The 22,287-nt window shown below is 37.8% G+C and overlaps 2 protein-coding genes across 3 annotated transcripts; one reads left to right on the top strand and one right to left on the bottom strand.

Annotated features, from left to right (window-relative positions):
• The first annotated feature begins 407 nt into the window (after positions 1-407).
• Positions 408-14,839, top strand: LOC116301588 (calpain-5-like). The gene is made up of 13 exons (XM_031710670.2): positions 408-650; positions 1,877-2,014; positions 2,486-2,694; positions 3,270-3,462; positions 3,634-3,717; positions 3,800-3,909; positions 4,451-4,528; positions 5,270-5,453; positions 5,811-5,933; positions 7,582-7,778; positions 12,186-12,316; positions 13,008-13,147; positions 13,897-14,839. Exons 1-13 carry the CDS (start codon positions 486-488, stop codon positions 14,077-14,079), a joined length of 1,935 nt encoding a protein of 644 aa, XP_031566530.1. The 5' UTR covers positions 408-485; the 3' UTR covers positions 14,080-14,839.
• Positions 14,840-14,952: 113 nt separating this feature from the next.
• LOC116301589 (patatin-like phospholipase domain-containing protein 4) lies at positions 14,953-20,742 on the bottom strand. 2 transcript variants are annotated; one of them, XM_031710672.2, is made up of 4 exons: positions 20,658-20,742; positions 19,385-19,831; positions 18,531-18,596; positions 14,953-15,748 (listed from the first exon to the last, which is right to left on the bottom strand). In XM_031710672.2, exons 2-4 carry the CDS (start codon positions 19,781-19,783, stop codon positions 15,464-15,466), a joined length of 750 nt encoding a protein of 249 aa, XP_031566532.1. In that variant the 5' UTR covers positions 19,784-19,831; positions 20,658-20,742; the 3' UTR covers positions 14,953-15,463. The 2 variants fall into 2 exon arrangements, with proteins under 2 accessions (XP_031566532.1, XP_031566531.1); XM_031710671.2 differs by lacking the exon at positions 14,953-15,748 and adding an exon at positions 17,208-18,319.
• Between the last annotated feature and the right edge of the window lie 1,545 nt (positions 20,743-22,287).

The raw sequence follows: 22,287 nt of genomic DNA, 5'->3' as shown, positions 1-22,287 counted from the left end.
TCAAATACAAACCATCAATTTTGGCGGAGATGGAACGCCATAGATCCAGGGGGAGGGTCGGGGGTGTCGCGACCTGTTCCTGTGGTAAAAATGCGACTGGGATTCCCTTGCCCACAAAATTTACCCCTGAGACCTCTCTTCAAAAAACCCTGGATCCGCCCTTGAGAATGGTAGAGGTTACCTAGAATAACTATAAAGCTTCATTATCAAAATAATATTAAATAAGTAATTTTCCTTTTAATATTACAAATTAAAATTTGATTGATTCAACGAGAGAAAAGGCACAATTTATCAGAAGTAGATATGGTTTAATGATACTAGTATTATTTTATTCCACTACCGGAAGTAAAAAAATTAGAATACTAAATTACTTCCGGCTGGAGGCTTCGAGAAGGTGTGCTCCTATGATCCGCGTGAATGCGCCCATAAGTTCTGCAAGGTATTCGAAATATTGGTGCTGTTCTTGAGTCTTTGACTCTCTAACCATGGTTCGTCTTCATTACTATCGGGATCAGAAGTATTCCAATCTCAAGTCCCAATGTGAAAGAGAACAAAGCTTGTTCGTTGACAAGGAGTTTCCTCCAGAAGCCCAGTCACTGTTCTTTAGTCGTTCAAATGTGGCTGAGCGGGTCGTCTGGAAGAGACCTAAGGTAGGCTACCTACTAGGGCACAAAACAACGCACAAAAAAATCGCTTTCAAAGCCTAATCAAAACAGCTTTAAAACTTAAAAAAGCTTATTTGTAAATATCGCTTCAATTTAAGTCACGATTATCGCACGCTTTGAAATAAATAACTTCGTGTTTCACTCTAATATTTTACATGTTATATTTGAGTTAGAATGTAAATACGCTAATTCACAATATTAATCTTCCTTTCGATTGGATCTATGGATTGTATGGTTGCTTTTAAAAAGCGGTCAGTTAAATAATTTCCAAAGTTAAGATATTATGCGAGCCACAAACGAGGTTTCCTTGGTCCCTCGAAAAGGTAGTTTTGGGGTGTTTTTAAGCTTTTTAGTATTCAAAAAATATTCAATTCTCGAAAAACAATACATTTTAACGAGTTAAATTTTAAACCTAAAATTGGTGTTAGATTTTTCTTAAACTCCTAAAAAGCTAATCTATATTTATTTATTTTTCTTTTATTTATATATCTGAACATTTAAATTACTTTTTCGAGTTTTCTCTTTTAAGGATTTTAATATTCAGGATTTATCTCCAAGAGACAATTACTTAACGCTTAAATGATCATATATGCTTTCTAAATGCTTTAAGATTGTTGTAAATTGTAAAGTACTTCTGTTGTGAGAGCAATTTGAATATTGGTTTGTATGGTATGACTCAGCTGACTAATAATTATTAATTGTTCTTTTGCTCATAAAAATGAACTTTATTCATTATTTATCAAAAATTTTATAAACTGCCCTTTTTTCCACTGTAGTATGATAATTTCGAAACCCTAAAAAATAATCTAAGGATTTTTTTATTTTTTAGTAAAATGTTTTACAAATTTTATTAGAATAATACAGGATGAAGTGTAAGGAAGAGTGTACATTTCCCTTCCATTTTTCCATTTCCTCCTCAAGTGGTTCTCTTGACAGCTTTACAGTGCAACGCACAAAAGTATGACCCCTTTTAATGTGCTTGTGTATTTTTCATGCACCAGGTTTTTCCTGTCAAACGAGTGTTTGCATGCCTTATTTGGTAAAACCAGTTAAATGTAAAGAACCCGTGCATAGAACTATGCACACACATTAACTGTGGTCATACTTTCGTGTGTTGCACTGTAATTGATGGACTTCATTTTATCTTTCCTTTTGCATTCAAATGGTAATTATAATATGTTATAAATCATTTTGTATTATATGTTGTACAGGATATTTGTGCTCCTCTTGAACCAAAGCTTTTTGTCGGTGGTGCAGATAGTCATGATGTGACGCAGGGAAAACTAGGCAACTGTTGGTTTGTGGCCGCCTGCTCATCACTGGCACTGCGACCATCACTGCTCGATAAGGTATAATATGTATGATAACTTTTTCATACTGATATTTCATCTTGTTCTTCTCCCTACTACCTTTAGTTCTACTGCTAATCTCCTTCCCCTCAATACTTTTCCTAGGGGAGAGACGGGAGTTAGGCACATCAATAATCTTGGTCCCACTCCTGGAATTCATGCGAAATTCATGTTACTTTCCATTTTATTTTAATTAGTTTTAAAAGAAGAAAATGAAGTTTAAAGTGTTTAAAAAACCTTCGACCTTTTTTTACATTCATTTTGGAAGCCTTGTATGATCAAATGGATTTTTTTCGGTCCTTAGTGTCAACACATTCTCAAAAAGTTTCTTTGTTTTTTTTAGGTTAATATGTTGTCACTGGTTATTTCATGGCTTATTCCTGAGAACCTCCCATGATTTCCAGTGTTTTTATAGATCTAATCTGAGTATGTGACGCTAATCATATTACTAATATTATATATATTCTTTAGGTGATTCCAGACAAGAAGCACCAAGAATGGGACCCACAACATCCTGACAACTATAAAGGAATATTTCGCTTTAGGTTCTACAGGCAAGGGAAATGGACAGAAGTTGTAGTGGATGACATGTTGCCGACCATCAATGGAGAGCTTGTTTATATTCACTCGACGGAGAAGAATGAATTCTGGAGTGCTTTGGTTGAAAAGGCGTATGCAAAGTAAGTATTGGAGGACTGTTATCTAGGTAATATATGATGCCATTCGAAAAAAATTATTCATTACTCTGCAATCATCATCATTATTATTATGATAACCATCATTACCACCATCATCACCACCATCATCATAAAAATCCACCATTGCCACTATCATGGCAGCATTGTTACAAACACTAAATATATCATCATTTCAGCAGAATCATTTGATGTTCCATCATTAATGTTATCAAGATTGTTATCATCACACCACTAAAGCATTTTCTTCATCACCACAACCATCATCATCATCATCACCATCTGGCATCATCATCATCATTGCCATAATAATAATCATCTTCATCATCACCATCATCATGCCAGTGTTGCCACTATCACCACTATTATCATTGACATCCAAACTACCATCGTGATTGTAATTATAATTGAAAAATGTAACCAAGGTTTATTAATAAGTCACTGATGACTTACATTGTCATCACCCATAGTATATGATATGATAACAGCCCCACCTACCCCTCTTTCCCCATACTCCATATGGTACATGTATCTTACTCAGTCTGTCATTTATATTCCAGAATGGCAGGAACATACGAGGCACTAGAGGCCGGCAACACAGGCGATGCTCTTGTCGACTTCACCGGTGGGGTGGGGGAGTCTGTCAACCTTAAAGAAGGAGGTTATGCAAATGACCCAGAGAAGAGAGAACAACTCTTCAAGACCATGCAAAAAGGAATGAAAGACCAGTCCTTGATGAGTGCATCTATTAAGGTTAGTTTGGTGTTGGTTTACCTGTGGTGTTGGGCTACCTGTGGCATTTAAGTTACCTTATCAAGATTTTACCAGGGACATACTGAGGGAGGGCAACCCCTACCTAAACTTTGAGTTAAATTGAGAGTTAGAAGCTGTAAATTCCGAATGCATTACTACTTACTTTTTCAGATTACCAACCGCAATGAGATGGAGCAAAAGCTAGAGACAGGCTTGGTCAAAGGTCATGCTTATGGAGTAACAGATGTTAAGAAGGTTGGGCTCCCTGTGGTATTCATAATTCACAACACTGGGATCCCATGAGCTTTATTGAAAGTGTGGTTTTTATTTTTTGTAGGTAACCATTGGAGAGGGACTATTGAGTTTGTTTAACAAGCAGCATTTTCACATGATCCGGCTGAGAAATCCCTGGGGACAGAAGGAGTGGAATGGTGCCTGGAGTGATGGGTAATTGCTGTTGCACTGAAAAATACTAAAATCAGGGAAAAAGAGGCACACTATTTCAGTCTCTAAAATAGAATGGAAAATCAGATTTGATGACTTGGTTTGGGAAATGGGGAATAAAATCACTAGCATGGGATTGCTCCAGAGTTTCATAATCACTGGAACCAGGGTTTTGGGTCCACGGGAATCAAAAATCAGAATTACAATCATCAGCATCAACTAGCCTCCTCCGCAGGCGTCTTTCGTCTCTTTTTTGTTGAATTGGGATTCCTGTGTCACGAATTGGGATTCCTGTGTCGCGAATTGGGATTCCTGTTGAAAGAGACTAGCCTCATCCTAAAGACACAGGAAGCCCAATACTCGAAAGCAGAGAAGAGACAAGAGAGATGCATTCGGAGGAGGCTAAGCATCAACATTGGGTTTCTTCAAGGTTCATCACTGGGACCGTTTTAAATCAATTTTTAGCGAGGACATGAAAGATGGACTTATTATAATTGCACGTAGCTTGTTTATTGTAACTGTTGATCAAATATTGTGATTATAGATCTGAGGAGTGGAACAAGTTGAAGGAAAATGACAGGAAAAAAATGGGAATAATTTTTGATAATGATGGTGAATTCTGGTGAGTACTTTTCTATGTACTTATTGAACGAATGTGTGGGTAGTTTACAATTGGAGGAGAGGAGGATTAATACAGAATCTGGCATGATCACTAATATGCGCGCAGCCACCTGGGAGATTCTTAAGAGCAATACTACGTTTGCATGATGCATCATTTGACTCCCACTACCATAATGCTTGGCGAATTTTCTTTCTTATTTAAATTTGTATTTCCTCATGAGAATAGTAAGACAATTGGTGCTAATTAACTGAACAAAAGAAAGTGTGCAAGGGAGTCTGGTAGTAAAGATCAATGACGCCATCATACAAACGTCCTATTCTTGTATGAGGAACCAGTCATTATTCAAAGGGGAGGGGGAAGGAGGCTGAAACAATATTCATCATGAAAGGGGAGCCATGAAAAAGGCCAGGAAGGATGGCATACTACATCTTGCACTACCCTCGCTTTTGAAATACTCATCGGTCCATGTTTAGAACATTTTACAGACGTGCCGACCCGTGACCGTAAAATTACATTGTCCAAGGATTTTTATTGGCTAAGCATTTATCTAGAGTATTATAAGTGCATAGTTAAACGCAAGTAATACGTCAATTCCCGGCTAACGTTACCATTGCTATGCTCTAATATCAGTTGTAGCTATGACTACCACGTATGACGTCTAGATCTGTTGTCACCATTGTTGCATTGCGTGCATTTTTAAAATGTATCTATTTAAGTCAAGTTTCATTTGAATCGTAACAGGATGTCATTCGAGGACTTCTGCTCGCATTTCACCAATGCAACGCTTTGTCACGTGGTCAACCCGTCGATAATTAATGTTATCTTCAAGCAGTGGCATGTATATAAGCACAATTATCAGTGGACGCCTGGACAGAATGCAGGAGGTTGTGTCCAGAACAGGGCTTCCTTCCTCAAGAATCCGCAGGTACAGAAAAAATATTAACTCACAGAAAAAAGTGTAAATGTGAACGAATCAGGAGCAAGGAACGACGCCTAGATACTTTGAGGAAAAAAACTTAGATATTATCAACAACTTTGGGAATGAGAGATTGTGATTGGCTAAGGTCAATATGATACTAATTTTGCTCTCTCCTTATTGGCTAAAGTTTTTTATCTTAAATTCCCGTTTAGTGTGTCCGCATTGTAAGTTTGAAAACCCAAATGGTCCTAAATTTCCAAACGCCCTGTTAACAATTCAAAATGTACACAGTTACGTCGACGAAGACTGACAAAGAGAAATCTCGATAGTCTTCACCAACACTGTGAAATATTTACTTTTTAGTACGCCTTTGATGTGAAGGACGGTGAGTCGGGCCAAGCGATGATAGCTTTGATGCAAGAAGACAGGCGTAAGGACAAGAGTAAAGGCGCCACAAATCTGACTATTGGATTCTATGTTATGAAGGTGAGTCGAAAAAATAATAATACTCAAGAGAATTAAAGTGAAAATACTCATTTATATAATCAAAATTATTATCATTACTATTACCATCATTATCACTGTTGTATGGCCATCTAGCTGATCTTAGCAAAAATGCTAGTTAATCAGAATAAAGAAAATTTGCAAAACTGAGGTGGCACTTTTCCTCCTTGAAATGATGGTATACAGGCCATCAAATGAAAATAGAATGTTGCTAATAAGTGTTCCATAACAGTCTGACAATAATTAATGAGTTTTATGCTATTATTCCAATGGTGAGAATTTTTTTGTTTTGTTTTGTTTTATTTTGCTGACCAATTTTGTCAAGCTTCATGACGCCCCAGAGATCTCATTTTTGCGTCCTTATTTTAGATCAGCTGGCTGTATCATCATCATCTTCATCATCACCGCCATAATCATCATTATCATCGTTAACTTCTTCATGATCACTGCCATCCATCATCATTACCATCATCATCATCATCGCAATACTTTGTCTTAGTTTGAGTTCCGTTATATGAAGAGAAAAACGATCATCGTCACCATCATTCACGCCACACCATCACCAAAATCATCACCATCACTACAATGCTCATCATCATCAGTCATCATCGTCACCACTATGATTCTCATCACCATCATTACCATCATCATCATCATATATATAATAAAGTATCATCATCATTAAGAAATAGAAAACGCGCGCGCGTGCTGTGTAAAGCTCGCGGGGGTTAAGTTAGCAGAACACGAGAAAAATATAATAAGAAGCCCGACGCGTGTCGGAGTGCTTATCGTCACTTTTCGAGTGTTCTGCCAATCCCCGAGTGCTTTATAACTTCACACAGCACAACAAGCAAGATTCTTATTACTTTTATAAAATACAAATTACAAAAACTGTTATTTTAGATAGGAATGACGAAACTGAAAGTGCGCGCGTGTGCTGTGTGCTCTCATAAAGCACGCGCTCCCAACCAATGAGAACGCGAAATTTATAACAGTTATTTTATAATATATAATAAATTATCATCATCATGTGTCAACATCACCATCATTCCATGTATCGTTATTTCAACCTCTGCCAGCTATGTGGGGTATTGGTAGGAACTTACAGTGGATAGATAACATTAGCTTAGCTGATTATACTTGATCTGTTTGTTTGGCACACTGAAGAATTCCCTGCTAGCAAAGTCTCTCCTCTTTCTCTCCCTTCTTTTTGGCGGGGAAGAGGGAGACTCTGCCGATGTAGAGCGTTTCCTTTGATACACCGCCGTCCACAATCGTGGACGAACGAAAACAGTTTTAAAACCGGGTTTCAACCGGGTACATGTGGTGCGCATAAGCAAATGTAACACACCGTGGCCCCAAACGTTGTTTGATTAGAGCGGCTGTCAAAATCATGACAGCGTTGCTAAGTTACGCCACGCAGGCACGACAAGTATAACGTCCTACATTGGCAAAGTCTATTTTTCTCACTCAACCAAAACAAAAGGAAAATAGGCTCCGCGTCACGGATCGAAACGTTTGTAAAGATGTTTTAAAAATTCTAATTCAAAGACAAACAGTAAAGTATTATTATGTGAACCCTGACTTTAATCAAATTATTCTTAGCTAACCTAATTGTTCGCATTTTTAGGTGGAAGAAAACCGCAAGTACCGTGTTCACACAGTGTTCAAGAAGGCAGGAGATTCCATCTTCATCAATGCTCGTGAGATTATGAGTCGTCTGCATCTTGGGAAGGGACGGTATGTGGTGGTACCGTCCACGTATGAACCAGAGGTGTCTGGGAACTTTATGATAAGAATCTACACTGAAAAACGATCACGTGCCAGGTAAGGGAAACGGACACGGTGATTTATATGATGGTGATGATTAGAGATGGTAATGATGACGATACATGATGATGGTGGTGGCGGTGGTGGTGACGATGATGACGGTGATGATCAGTGGTGGTGACGATGATAACTAATGATGATGATGATGGTGATGATCAGTGGTGGTGACGATGGTGACTGATGATGATGATGACGGTGATGTTTGTGAAGATGATGATGATGATGATGGGTTGATGATGGTGACTGATGAAGATGATGGTGTTGATGATGATAATACATGATGATGATCATGGTGAATATGTTAACGGTGATGGTGATCGTGTTGGTGCAGAGACGGCAAAGCTATTTTTAAAGTAGTAGGGGGAAGGCTAAGAAGCAGTTTTCTAAAGTGAGGAGGTTTACGTCGATTTACGTTGAGCTAAGAAAAAGTAATATATGTTATGCTCTGCCTTCCCTGTGATATATGATTATTTGATGATGATGATCGTGTTGATGATGATCGTGTTGATGATGATGACCGTGTTGACGATAATGATCGTGTTGACGATGATGATCGTGTTGATGATGATGATCGTGTTGATGATGATGATCGTGTTGACGATGATGATCGTGTTGACGATGATGATCGTGTTGACGATGATGATCGTGTTGACGATGATGATCGTGTTGACGATGATGATCGTGTTGATGATGATGATCGTGTTGATGATGATGATCGTGTTGATGATGATGATCGTGTTGATGATGATGATCGTGTTGACGATGATGATCGTGTTGATGATGATGATCGTGTTGACGATGATGATCGTGTTGATGATGATGATCGTGTTGATGATGATGATCGTGTTGATGATGATGACCGTGTTGATGATGATGATCGTGTTGATGATGATGATCGTGATGATGGTGATGATCGTGTTCATGATGATGATCGTGTTGATGATGATGATCGTGTTGATGATGATGATCGTGTTGACGATGATGATCGTGTTGATGATGATGATGATGTTGATGATGATGACCGTGTTGATGATGATGATCGTGTTGATGATGATGATCGTGTTGATGATGATGATCGTGTTGATAATGATCGTGTTGATGATGATGATCGTGTTGATGATGATGATCGTGTTGATGATGATGACCGTGTTGATGATGATGGTCGTGTTGATGATGATGATCGTGTTGATGATGATGATCGTGTTGACGATGATGATCGTGTTGATGATGATGATCGTGTTGACGATGATGATCGTGTTGATGATGATGATCGTGTTGATGATGATGATCGTGTTGATGATGATGATCGTGTTGATGATGATGATCGTGTTGATGATGATGATCGTGATGATGGTGATGATCGTGTTCATGATGATGATCGTGTTGATGATGATGATCGTGTTGATGATGATGATCGTGTTGACGATGATGATCGTGTTGATGATGATGATGATGTTGATGATGATGAGCGTGTTGATGATGATGATCGTGTTGATGATGATGATCGTGTTGATGATGATGATCGTGTTGATCATGATCGTGTTGATGATGATGATCGTGTTGATGATGATGACCGTGTTGATGATGATGGTCGTGTTGATGATGATGATCGTGTTGATGATGATGATCGTGTTGATGATGATGATCGTGATGATGATGATGATCGTGTTGATGATGATGATCGTGATGATGATGATCGTGATGATGATGATGATCGTGTTGATGATGATGATCGTGTTGATGATGATGATCGTGTTGATGATGATGACCGTGTTGATGATGATGATCGTGTTGATGATGATGATCGTGTTGATGATGATGATCGTGTTGATGATGATGATCGTGTTGATGATGATCGTGTTGATGATGATGATCGTGTTGATGATGATGATCGTGTTGATGATGATGATCGTGTTGACGATGATGATCGTGTTGACGATGATGATCGTGTTGACGATGATGATCGTGTTCATGATGATGATCGTGTTCATGATGATGATCGTGTTCATGATGTGATGATGATCGTGTTGACGATGATGATCGTGTTGACGATGATGATCGTGTTGATGATGATGATCGTGTTGACGATGATGATCGTGTTGACGATGATGATCGTGTTGATGATGATGATCGTGTTGACGATGATGATCGTGTTGACGATGATGATCGTGTTGACGATGATGATCGTGTTGACGATGATGATCGTGTTGACGATGATGATCGTGTTGACGATGATGATCGTGTTGACGATGATGATCGTGTTGACGATGATGATCGTGTTGACGATGATGATCGTGTTGACGATGATGATCGTGTTGATGATGATGATCGTGTTGATGATGATGATCGTGTTGACGATGATGATCGTGTTGATGATGATGATGATGTTGATGATGATGAACGTGTTGATGATGATGATCGTGTTGATGATGATGATCGTGTTGATGATGATGATCGTGTTGATAATGATCGTGTTGATGATGATGATCGTGTTGATGATGATGACCGTGTTGATGATGATGGTCGTGTTGATGATGATGATCGTGTTGATGATGATGATCGTGTTGATGATGATGATCGTGATGATGATGATGATCGTGTTGATGATGATGATCGTGATGATGATGATCGTGATGATGATGATGATCGTGTTGATGATGATGATCGTGTTGATGATGATGATCGTGTTGATGATGATGACCGTGTTGATGATGATGATCGTGTTGATGATGATGATCGTGTTGATGATGATGATCGTGTTGATGATGATGATCGTGTTGATGATGATCGTGTTGATGATGATGATCGTGTTGATGATGATGATCGTGTTGATGATGATGATCGTGTTGACGATGATGATCGTGTTGACGATGATGATCGTGTTGACGATGATGATCGTGTTCATGATGATGATCGTGTTCATGATGATGATCGTGTTCATGATGATGATCGTGTTGACGATGATGATCGTGTTGACGATGATGATCGTGTTGATGATGATGATCGTGTTGACGATGATGATCGTGTTGACGATGATGATCGTGTTGATGATGATGATCGTGTTGACGATGATGATCGTGTTGACGATGATGATCGTGTTGACGATGATGATCGTGTTGACGATGATGATCGTGTTGACGATGATGATCGTGTTGACGATGATGATCGTGTTGACGATGATGATCGTGTTGACGATGATGATCGTGTTGACGATGATGATCGTGTTGACGATGATGATCGTGTTGACGATGATGATCGTGTTGACGATGATGATCGTGTTGATGATGATGATCGTGATGATGATGATCGTGTTGATGATGATGATCGTGTTGATGATGATGATCGTGTTGACGATGATGATCGTGTTGATGATGATGATCGTGTTGACGATGATGATCGTGTTGACGATGATGATCGTGTTGACGATGATGATCGTGTTGACGATGATGATCGTGTTGACGATGATGATCGTGTTGATGATGATGATCGTGTTGATGATGATGATCGTGTTGATGATGATGATCGTGTTGATGATGATGATCGTGTTGACGATGATGATCGTGTTGATGATGATGATCGTGTTGACGATGATGGTCGTGTTGATGATGTCAGGAACACGTTGATGATGATGATCGTGTTGATGATGTCAGGAACACGTTGATGATGATCGTGTTGGTGAAGATGATCTTGTTGACGATGATGATCGTGTTGGTGAAGATGATCGTGTTGACGATGATGATCGTGTTGACGATGATGATCGTGTTGGTGAAGATGATCGTGTTGACGATGATGATCGTGTTGATGATGATGATCGTGTTGACGATGATGATCGTGTTGACGATGATGATCGTGTTGACGATGATGATCGTGTTGACGATGATGATCGTGTTGACGATGATGATCGTGTTGATGATGATGATCGTGTTGATGATGATGATCGTGTTGATGATGATGATCGTGTTGATGATGATGATCGTGTTGACGATGATGATCGTGTTGATGATGATGATCGTGTTGACGATGATGGTCGTGTTGATGATGTCAGGAACACGTTGATGATGATGATCGTGTTGATGATGTCAGGAACACGTTGATGATGATCGTGTTGGTGAAGATGATCTTGTTGACGATGATGATCGTGTTGGTGAAGATGATCGTGTTGACGATGATGATCGTGTTGACGATGATGATCGTGTTGGTGAAGATGATCGTGTTGACGATGATGATCGTGTTGATGATGATGATCGTGTTGGTGAAGATGATCGTGTTGGTGAAGATGATCTTATTGATGATGATAATCAAACTGACAATTTACGGTGTTGGGTGTTTCTATAACGTCATGGTGCTGGTTATAAAATCATTGCTAATTAACATCTCGTAATACACCGAATCTTCCTTCTATAGATTTTTAGACCAAGAGCACTCAGTTGGTAGCAAGATCTGGTGTTGTCTACCGCAGTGCCGTGCACCACAGTGTATCGTCTCTGTCTACATCGTCAGTGCATCAGGCCTGCAGAGAACAGGAGTAAGCTTGAGTAAGTATGACGTCATATCTGGAAAATGACATCACTTTTATGACGTCAAATCCTATCTGAGTATGACGGTGGAGGTTTTAGATAAACGTAGTGTTTAAAAACAATGCCATTTTGATGATAATGCGCAAAAATTTTAGTTTTAGGTTTTGTCACTTTGCTTTGTTGGATTGTCCAATAGATATCTAGTTGGAAATAATTAACGGTTGAACAATTAAATTATATGTTAAGTGTATGCTACATCGAAAAAAAGCAAAAAACAAAAACAAAACAAAACACAAAAAACACTAAAAACACTAAAACACATTTCATAAATTAAATTATACTATAAGGAATGATATGTATGTGATCTGAATTGGGAGAACATTACGGTCCAGCTAAAAAGGTTTATTAATGACAATGAACCAACACTAATTATGTTTTGAGGTTCATACAAAGGAAGTTATGTTTTTTTTTTATTGAGGGGTTGGGCTGGGGCTACAAACGGGAGGGTCTCCAGTAAGAATCGTAGGATTTGTTGGCGAGTCAAATCTGTTTTTATTTTGACAAATACTGTTTCCTTGTGGAGTTTGCTGCGAATACCCCATCCCTCCCCTCCCCCCCCCCCCCCCCCCCCCCCCCCCCCCCCAAAGAAAAAACCGTACGTTTCTTAAATCATCTTCTTGTTAATATTCTATTTTCACTTCTTCGGTAGCTCCAGACCCGTACGCCACCATCTCATGCGAAGGACGAAAGGTTAAAACACCAGTACTCAAAAACACGCTGGAACCGAAGTGGAACGCTGGCGCACTGTTCTATGTCAGGCAGCCACAGAAAAGCCAGATTACCATCCAGGTATGTGCAGTAAGGGAAGGTTTCTTTACAGCAATTGAATGGTTTCTTACCTACATCTTACTTAATGGATTTATTGTTCGCTACTCTTGGGTATCTTTTAAAAAAAAAATTCAAAGTAAAGATACTTTGCAGCATTTGAATAGGTTTGCTCATATTCCTGGTTTCTTCACTTTAATGTCTTTTTGAAGTTTTCGTAGGAAAATATTTTACCGCACTTAAATGGTTGCCGAATGCCTGGCTTTAAATTTATACTGTTTTAAATTTAAAAGCTTTTGTTGAAAAAATATTCCTGGTTTCTTCACTTTAATAATGGCTTTTTAAATTCTTAAAATATTTTTACCACGCTGACTTAAATACCTGCTTTCTTATTCCTATTTAATTTCCCTGCACTTCACAATGACTATTTAAAAGTTTTCGAGTTTGAAAAATTCGGTACTAGTTTACCACTCTTGCATGGTTTTCATGCAGATTCTTGGTTACCTCAATGAAATGGCTTTTTCAAATCTGCCGAAAATAATTCCCTCACTCAAATGGCTTTTTTGACAATTCCGTCGAAAATGAAAAAATCACTTTTATTTAAAAGTCGTTCTAGCGCTTTCGTACTAATTGGGGACACTTTTCGCTCACACGCACTACCACTACATTTAATATTCTATGCACGCAACGCTCAGCTCACATGTTGATTTTTACGTAACATCTAAGCGATTATAAAAAATTAAAATAAAATTATATCTTATTATTCTATATAGATTTGGGACTATAACTGGACAATTGATACATTCATGGGCCAAGCCAAGATACCAATTAACATCACCAACTCCAAAACCCAGTCAACTCACAACCTCAAAGGACGCCGCCGCCGTCAATATGAAGAAGTACCTGGAACCATCACCGTTCAGATCGCTGCTTACGCAGACTTGTTCAGTATCTAAGCGACTGCCGTATCTTAGCAACAGTAATTATCAACAGTGTCTTAGCAACGAAAATAATTGTATTTTTAAGCAGCAACGATTGCAACTAAGCACCCATTTAAATTCCTTGTAACATTCAGTGGTATCTTAGCAACGATAATTATCGTCAGTTTCTTCGCAACTAAAGGCTTCGATAATGGTATCTAAGAACGGCCATTTTAACGGTATCGTAGCAACGGTACGTAGAAATTCCAAAGTTAATACGAGATCTTGTAATAAAAATAGTTTAGAATGAACAAAAAAGTGGCTACCTAAGCTAAAAAATTAGAACAATTTGCTGTTTTCATACAAAAACTTTACATCGATATGCTTAAATTTCTACCATAAGCCCCTTTTGAAAATAAACACACATTTTCCACTAAAAGTTTTCACTGAAATTTGCACATTTTAAAGACTTTTTGCACTGAAATTTTTCACTTTTATAAACAACTAAATAATTTTCAAACTTTTGCGAACTTCTAAAGTTTTGACCGATTTGTATTAGGACAAGAAACGGATAAGGCACTCCTACCCGGCTTATGAAACAATACAAAATACGATAGTCAAGATAATGGCTTTTTGTTCAAATGGTATAAGTTAAGTTAAAATAAGTAAATTGTTTTCTACACTATTGTGTGACTTTCAAGATCTTGGAATTTTATTAAAGCGTTTTTTATGGGTCGGTAAAACAGCACAAACATTTGTTCAATACGAAATAAATAAACTTATATTTAAAATGTAATGTCTCGTTATATAATACAATGGCGCTTTTTAAAATAGAAAATACATATACATTTATTTCAAAAACCGTTGTCGGTCGGAGATCTGAGAAAAGGTGATCTGAGACTTAACTGGTTTTCTTTTTCTTTTTTTTTTTTTTTTTTTGCTTTTTAAAAACGTTTTTCTGGCTAAAGTACGAAAATCACATTCTTAACTTAAAGGTAATACTTCATATTCCGATATAAAAGGCAAGTTCTTCGTTCGGCTGTGAATATTTTACATTTTGCAGCGAGCTACTCGATCTTAGATTTTATGGCAGATTACCGACTGAGAACGTTTTATGAAAATAGTTTTCCAGAGGCAACCCAGTAAAAAAGACAATGGTATTTTATGACCAGTTTACCACAGGTAACCCGGCAATAACTGGATAGAGTTTTGAACTGCGCCGTTTATTCTTATGTCACCGATGTCACCTCATCGCCGCCAAGTTGGTGCTATTTGATAAAAGATTTCTTATCAGCACCCATTGTTAGCCACACCAAGATGGCTGCCATATTTTTGTCATTTGACTTTCGGGAATACTTGCAACCAATTGTTCAAGTCCTTTTTTTCTTGTTTACCTATGCTGTGGTGGTTTTAAAATTCTTTAGCCAATGAATCCTTTGGTTTTCAAAAACCTCATGGCATCGTTAAACCCTGCCGAGTACAGCTTATCGACGCCATCGATTCGTGGCGGGTAAAGCACATTCAAACCACGTTTAGCGTTTTCTTTGTTGACTAGAACGTGCATCTTTCGCCAGTAGAACTCTGATAAGGGTTTAGAAGCGTCTTGTGGAGATATATGGCTGTTCCCACTGAATGGGGACACGAGGATTGTATCTCCCTGGGGAGGAATGGGAAGGTTGTCCGTGAAGCCACCGTCAAACCATCTCTGTAAGAATTAAGAAATACAAGTTTAGAACACAGGACTTTTTGAATGATGGCGTCGTTTTACTTCGACAATCAAAATGTTGGGTTTCTTTTGATGTAGCAAGCTTGTATTGTATTCAGGTAAGTATCTTGAATATCCCGCAAATGTTTTACCACAGGGCCACGGTTTCGTAAAATTAGCATAACAATATAGCCGTGAAAATCGCATATTATCTTCAGGTGCGAAGTCTATACGACGCCTCAGATATGTGGACGTTTAGGGCGTATGGCACAGTAGAATCATTATCTTGTATTTCTACAGTCTACCCAAAAGCATTGTCTACTGCTCTTGCGGTGACAAGTAACTTGTGTCCAACTTCCCACTCATTTCTGCTAAAGGCAGTCAATTTGAACGGCAGGCAATTCACCTTCTCGGCGCTAGCTTGGATTGTGTTACGGTCACCAAAAAGTTCGGCCATCGTTCTCGGATTTTCATACAAATTCACTGACTTTAAAGAGAAAATTTAGGTAGATTTCTTTAGTTAGCTATCTTAACAGCAATAAGAAAATCTTCAATCACGCTAGAAAAAGGATCATTTACTTGTATTTAGAGAACTAACTAAACATTAAACAAGTAAATAGTTCATTTAGAGTCAGTACATTTGTACGGAAATTCGAGAACAATGTCCGAACTTTTTGGTGAGCGTAAAACAATCTAAAACGATGTATACTAGTAGGAGCCCCGTGACGGCTAGCGCAGAAAAGGTGAATATTGGCCACATTCTGAGGTCGAGGAAAAAACTGGGCCGAGTTGGAATGGCAGAGCCTTGTGGGACGATTTCTGGGACCATTCTATATTTTCAAGATGGCGTCTATTCTATCCCTAAGACATTCCCACACTCCAATGTCAACTAGACCTAGTTTTTTCCCTTCACTTTGGAAGAATTGTTAGAATAAATGCACTTCATAAAAACGAATAAAATACTTTGCGAACTTTGAGTATAATTTGCCGTCGTTCAAGGTGGGATTTATCAATACGAGAAAATGAGGTTTCTGAAACAGTACGTTTTGAATTGAATTCTTGGAAATTTTTTCATTCAATAAGCCTCAAGCATGATGACCTTTCATACCAACACTTCCAGAATCGCGATTTTCGCTATTCTCTTGGTGATATCAAAGAAGCTTTAACATTTTTTGAATATGAAAAGATATTTTAAAAAGGATTGTGGTAGTTAAGATATGAAACCTCATTAGGGTTAGGGCCCATTGTAGTGAGGGGGAAAGCCTTAGAAAGAAGACCTACAGCTTGCCATTAATCTATTTGTGACATTTTCCTTCCCCTCCCCTCCCCTCCCCTACCCCCACACTCCCCTCCCCTCCCCTACCCCCACACTCCCCTCCCCCTCCCCCCCCAAAAAAAACGATTTCGAAATATTTTCTAACGTTGTGCATAACAGCAATCGAAAATATCAAAAAAGGAATTTAAGAAAGCCTAATTTTATTTCATTTATACAATTACCAAAGCATATATTTTAGTAGTTACTCATAATAATAACACTATTGGATAATAATTATTGTTAGTAATTGACTAGTGGATTATTAAAATTCATTGTAAATTTGGATTACAGACAAACTATACCCTCACACTAATAAATTATCCTAGCCTGGGGCTAGGTCAAAAAATCTAGAATAAGAAATACTAACATGAAGAAAGATTTCAATCCTCGAGAGAAGACCAAGAGTTCTTTGTTGTGGTCTAAGATCATGAATTAGTATGTGCAAGATATTTATAACTATATTTATTTTTATGATAAAATCCTACACAAATTATATAAAATATCGGCTCGTCATATATAAGAATAGTTCAGCTGCCTGGGAATGCTGCCTGGCTCAAAAAATTGACAGAAGCCTTGGATATGATTTAGTGAACCATGTCATACATGTACAAATCTTTACCGTTTGTGTGATAATAATATTTTTTCATTAGAGAGTATAAACATCATTAATAATTGAATTAATTTTGAATTATTAATGAATTAATAATTTGTTAAGCGCCATTGAGCTTCTGGAAATGGTGCTATATATATGTTAATTATTATAATTATTATTAATCATTATCTAACATTTTGGCAGTATTTTATGACTACATCTCCCAGAATGCTTTGCAAATTTATTTCACAATCCTTCAAGACAATAACAAATGGTGTGAATAAATCAAAAAGTGTGCAAGGCATTCTGGTAGTTGTAGTACATGAAGCTATTTTAACTCTAAATTTCTACTAAATTATCAAACCACCAACAAGGAATGATCACAGAGATTCTTTTTATGAAGAAATTTGAGTGCATCCTCATATCCTTTCTGCACAATTTCCTCAATTCCTTCTTTCTTTGGAGGGATAAAAATTCTAAGCTCTCTTTGTAAATTCTCTCTGTTCACAAAAATATTCATATTGTGGAAGGTAATGTCAGTAATACCCTGTGACTCATCCTCTGGCGATATATGCATATCTTTGCCACTGAAGGGCGAGATAAGTATTGTCTCTCCAAACGGCAGGACAGGTAGGTTATTTGTTAGGCCTCCGTCAGCCCATTTCTGTGGTCAAAATGAAAAACGGACATTTTAGACTCTCTGCTTAAATTTATATTTTGGTCTTTTTTTTGGCTGGGTTGCCTGTGCTACCACAGGCAGCCCGATGGGAAAAAATTCTGAGTTATATTTAAGCCCTTTCTTCATTTTCTACCAATGGGAGTCAAGGTCAACTAATGGAGCTGTATATGTTTAGAATATTAAGGTTTTAATTTACCTGTCCTTTGAATTCTGGAAAATCCAGGCCAACATAGAATGGAATGTAGCAACTAGCAAGTAAAACCTGCAGAAAAAACAGCAAAAAATTGTTTATGGGTTTCCTGTGGAAAGACCAGCAAAAAATTTTTTATGGGTTTCCTGTGGTATCTGCTGATTTGAGAAAAAGTCACAATAGCGCAGTGTAACCGTGACGTCATAAAAACAAAGACAAAGGCAAAATTCGGACAAACAAACTTACAAAGTTACTTTGAGCTGATAATTTTCACAGCCGATCGCAGTTGATCTTAGTTTACAAGGGTTATTATTGTAACTTTAGTAAAAAAAAAAAAATCGGTTCGTAAAATCCTCGTAGCGGTTAAACTGAATGCAATGTTTGTCTGAATCTTTAAACTATTTTTAGAATCAGTGCGCTGCGCTATTGAGAAAAATTTGCAAAACTGAAGTGTCACTTTCCTTGAAATAATGGATTTCCAGGTCATCAAATGAAAAAACAACATTGCTAATACTCATTTGATAACAGTGACACAATATTCAATGAGTTTAATATTTTTATTGCAAAGGATGGCATGTTTTTATTTAAACTGGTCAACTTTTGCAGGCTTTGTGACACCTCAGTTTTGCAGTGATGTCATTTCTGTATCACTATTTCAGATCAGCTGGATGGAAATACTCAAAAAAAATTTTTTTAGGAATTCCTGTGGTTTTGGGAGATTTTTGACTGCAATGTGTTGGTTCAGCATGTTTCTCCTTTGGAAAATGATTTCTTTAATCATGCAAATGCATTGAATCATTAATCTGCACCCCACATGGCTGCTGTCAAATATTTCCACAAGAGTCTCAAGCATTTTGTACCTTCATAAGTTCATCTTTTGATTCGTACTCTGATATCATCAAATTTTTTCTGGTCTTTAAACTTGTTACTGAAATGAATAATCTCCCTGAAGCAAGCTTGTGACAGTTGGATGGCAGATATTCTTCCATTCCCTTGCGCAAGTTACCAACAAGATCAAACTGTGGGCTGAATGGGCCAAGCGGGTTCTTACGAGCTTCATTTGTTAAATCAACAACATACTCAGAACACTTGTCGATTGGTGCTGATGTGGCAAGCATTGCGGCAGCAAGAGATCCTGCTGATGCTCCAGCAAAGGCCTTGATGCTGCGCAAGAAGTTAGGCGCATGCTCAACAAGGCACTTAGCCACACCCAGATGGTAAACACCTAAAAATCCACAGCCAGCGAATGACAAGTTCATTGGAGAAAGGACAGTAATCTACTTATTCAGCATATGGTCAGCTGCTAACTGAAACACGATAAAAAAAAGAAAAAAACTTGAATTATTAACATTAAATGCATTTTATAAGAACTATAAATGATACAATCATTCCCAAGAGAGTCAATTAGTGGGGTGCACGCTATGCCGTGGTTTACTAAACAAAGTGTTCTTCATTATAATTAAGCTTCTCTTGTTAGATCAACCAAGATGACAACTATTTTGTTGTTATCTATATCTCAAGGGACTTTTTGGTCATGTGGTTGCACTCCAAGAATTGACAAATAATTGGCAAACATATTGGTGGTATAAACCATGGAACCTATTGAGAAGGCTTTTGTTAAATACCTTTTGCATGGCCATGATGATATAATATGTAATAGAAAGATAGTCCCCTTCACGGTTCCTTGCAACACCTTGAAAGGTAGCCGTGCCTTTACATCGAAGCGAGCCCTTTTTTCAACACCTTGGAGGATTATTCACATGTCTCTAATCATTGCAAGTTCAACGTTTGTCTAGATTCGATGCAAAGTCACGGCTACCTTTCAAGATAACACAAGGAACTGGGAAGGAGACTATTCTTGAATTCTTGGCTACCATTCTCAAGGGAGTAGCATATATGTTGAAAGATATAAAAAAGTAATCTCAAAGTATTAAGCTTCAAAAGGGACGGTCTTAACGCTATTTTTTTAAATTCTAATTTTGTTACGCAATCTGTACGATATTGCGTGATGTATCGAAATTTAATACGAAACAAATACAAATCACAACAAAATATTTTGGCGTCACGTTGTAACTTAACATCTTATCTATGCTATCAGAGCTAATATAACCTTAAATCCAATCATATTCTTACCTAAAAGTCCTATTTTAGCCGTCATCACAAACGAACCATTTTGAATATTTAATGACCTGATTCCCTAAATGTTCCGAGAGGAGACTGGTACTAGAATTTCTTTTTTTCCCATGCCGTCACAGGGAGCCCGGCTTACACTCATATACTGAAACGGTCACTACGTAATAGAACTTGTAATGCAATAGTCTTACTTAGCCGTTACGTATTTGAATTTGAATTTATTACGGTATTAAGTTACGCGTTAGAGTGCATTCAGTCTCACTGTTGAATAATTAGATAAATTTATCTAACTTAGAGATCTATTTAGTTGACGTCACCTAAAATAGTAAAAGCGCGCCAAATAACGGTCATGCTAATCCGGGGGGTTGTTTTACCAGAGAATGAACTCCTATATGAAAATACTAAATGGCCGGCAGTTTCATCTTTTTCAGGGATTTTCCATACTCAAAAAAAGAAAACTAAAGCTTCGCTATCCTATATTTTATTATTTGAAAAATCAAAAAAAGAAAAAAGAAAAAAATAATAATATAGGAGCAAAAGCGTGAGTAGGTATTGTTAAGGTCACCCATCCAAGTGCTAACCCTCCTCAGACGAGCTTGACTTAGTATCTTGAACGACAACAATTTATCCACTGGACCACGGTTCCAGATGAATCAGCATAACAATAACCATGAAAACAATGAACCGGATAGACTAGACTTTTTAACATCAAATTTTCAACCGATTCCGTGCGTAGCAGAGATGCAAGGGATTAGCCGATATGGTCTGGGGGCCGGCTGGTCTCTCCCCTGATGCTTCGGCTAGAACATTTTCTTGCGTAATTCGTGCACCCAAGGGCAGAAGGATTTAATCGCCGTCAGGTCCGAAGTCCATACGCCGCCTCAGCTCTGCGGATGTCTCGGGGGTATGGCAAAGTGGAATCGTTTTTTTTTTTTTATTTTTTTTTTTAATTTCTTTTAGTGGGTTCGAATACCATCAACATCAGATTTTTCATTTTTTAATCCATTTTTTTAAAATAAGATTTTAATCAGTTCAACGATAAGGCAATCTTAGCGAAAAAAGATTTATTCCTATAGTCGGTTGTTATAATAAGCCTGTATAATGATAATATAATATATATAATAATAATATGATAAGACTGTTCGACCAGACGTTATCAGTCATTAAGCAATATCGATCCGCGAAAAGTTATGCCCTTCAATCTCTCTTGACAAAGTTTGCTGGATCTCTATATCATATGCCCGCAAAGGACTAGTGGTTGGTGCCGTAAAGACGTCTGGGTACTGTTGCGCAATTCCTGCATTCTCTGACAAGGAAAATAAACAGCCACCCCAGTACGTAAATAACATAATAACAAAGGATGGTAAAAAGATAAGAAAAGTAATTGGTGATTCTGACTAGCCTGAGAACATTGGGATATTCATCTTGTTGCGTGATGGCGCAAGATCAAATCCACAATTAGTGCAACATGCATAATGCGAAACTGGTTATTTTGTAGCCTAAAAAAGGGCAGAACCTGCATTTTTTTTTTCAATAATACGTAGAGAACACCTTTAGGAAGAAGATCGTCTTAGTCGAGTTGAATTCATTCTTTTCTGTAAAACGTTCCTTTATCTTTTGGCAAACATTG

The sequence above is a fragment of the Actinia tenebrosa genome, unplaced genomic scaffold (genome assembly GCF_029948245.1).
Source record: "Actinia tenebrosa isolate PJP-AT-01 unplaced genomic scaffold, QUT_ActTen_1.0 PGA_scaffold0__85_contigs__length_37466705, whole genome shotgun sequence".
Classification (NCBI taxonomy): Eukaryota; Metazoa; Cnidaria; class Anthozoa; order Actiniaria; family Actiniidae; genus Actinia; species Actinia tenebrosa.
This window is presented reverse-complemented; position numbering and strand designations above follow the sequence as displayed.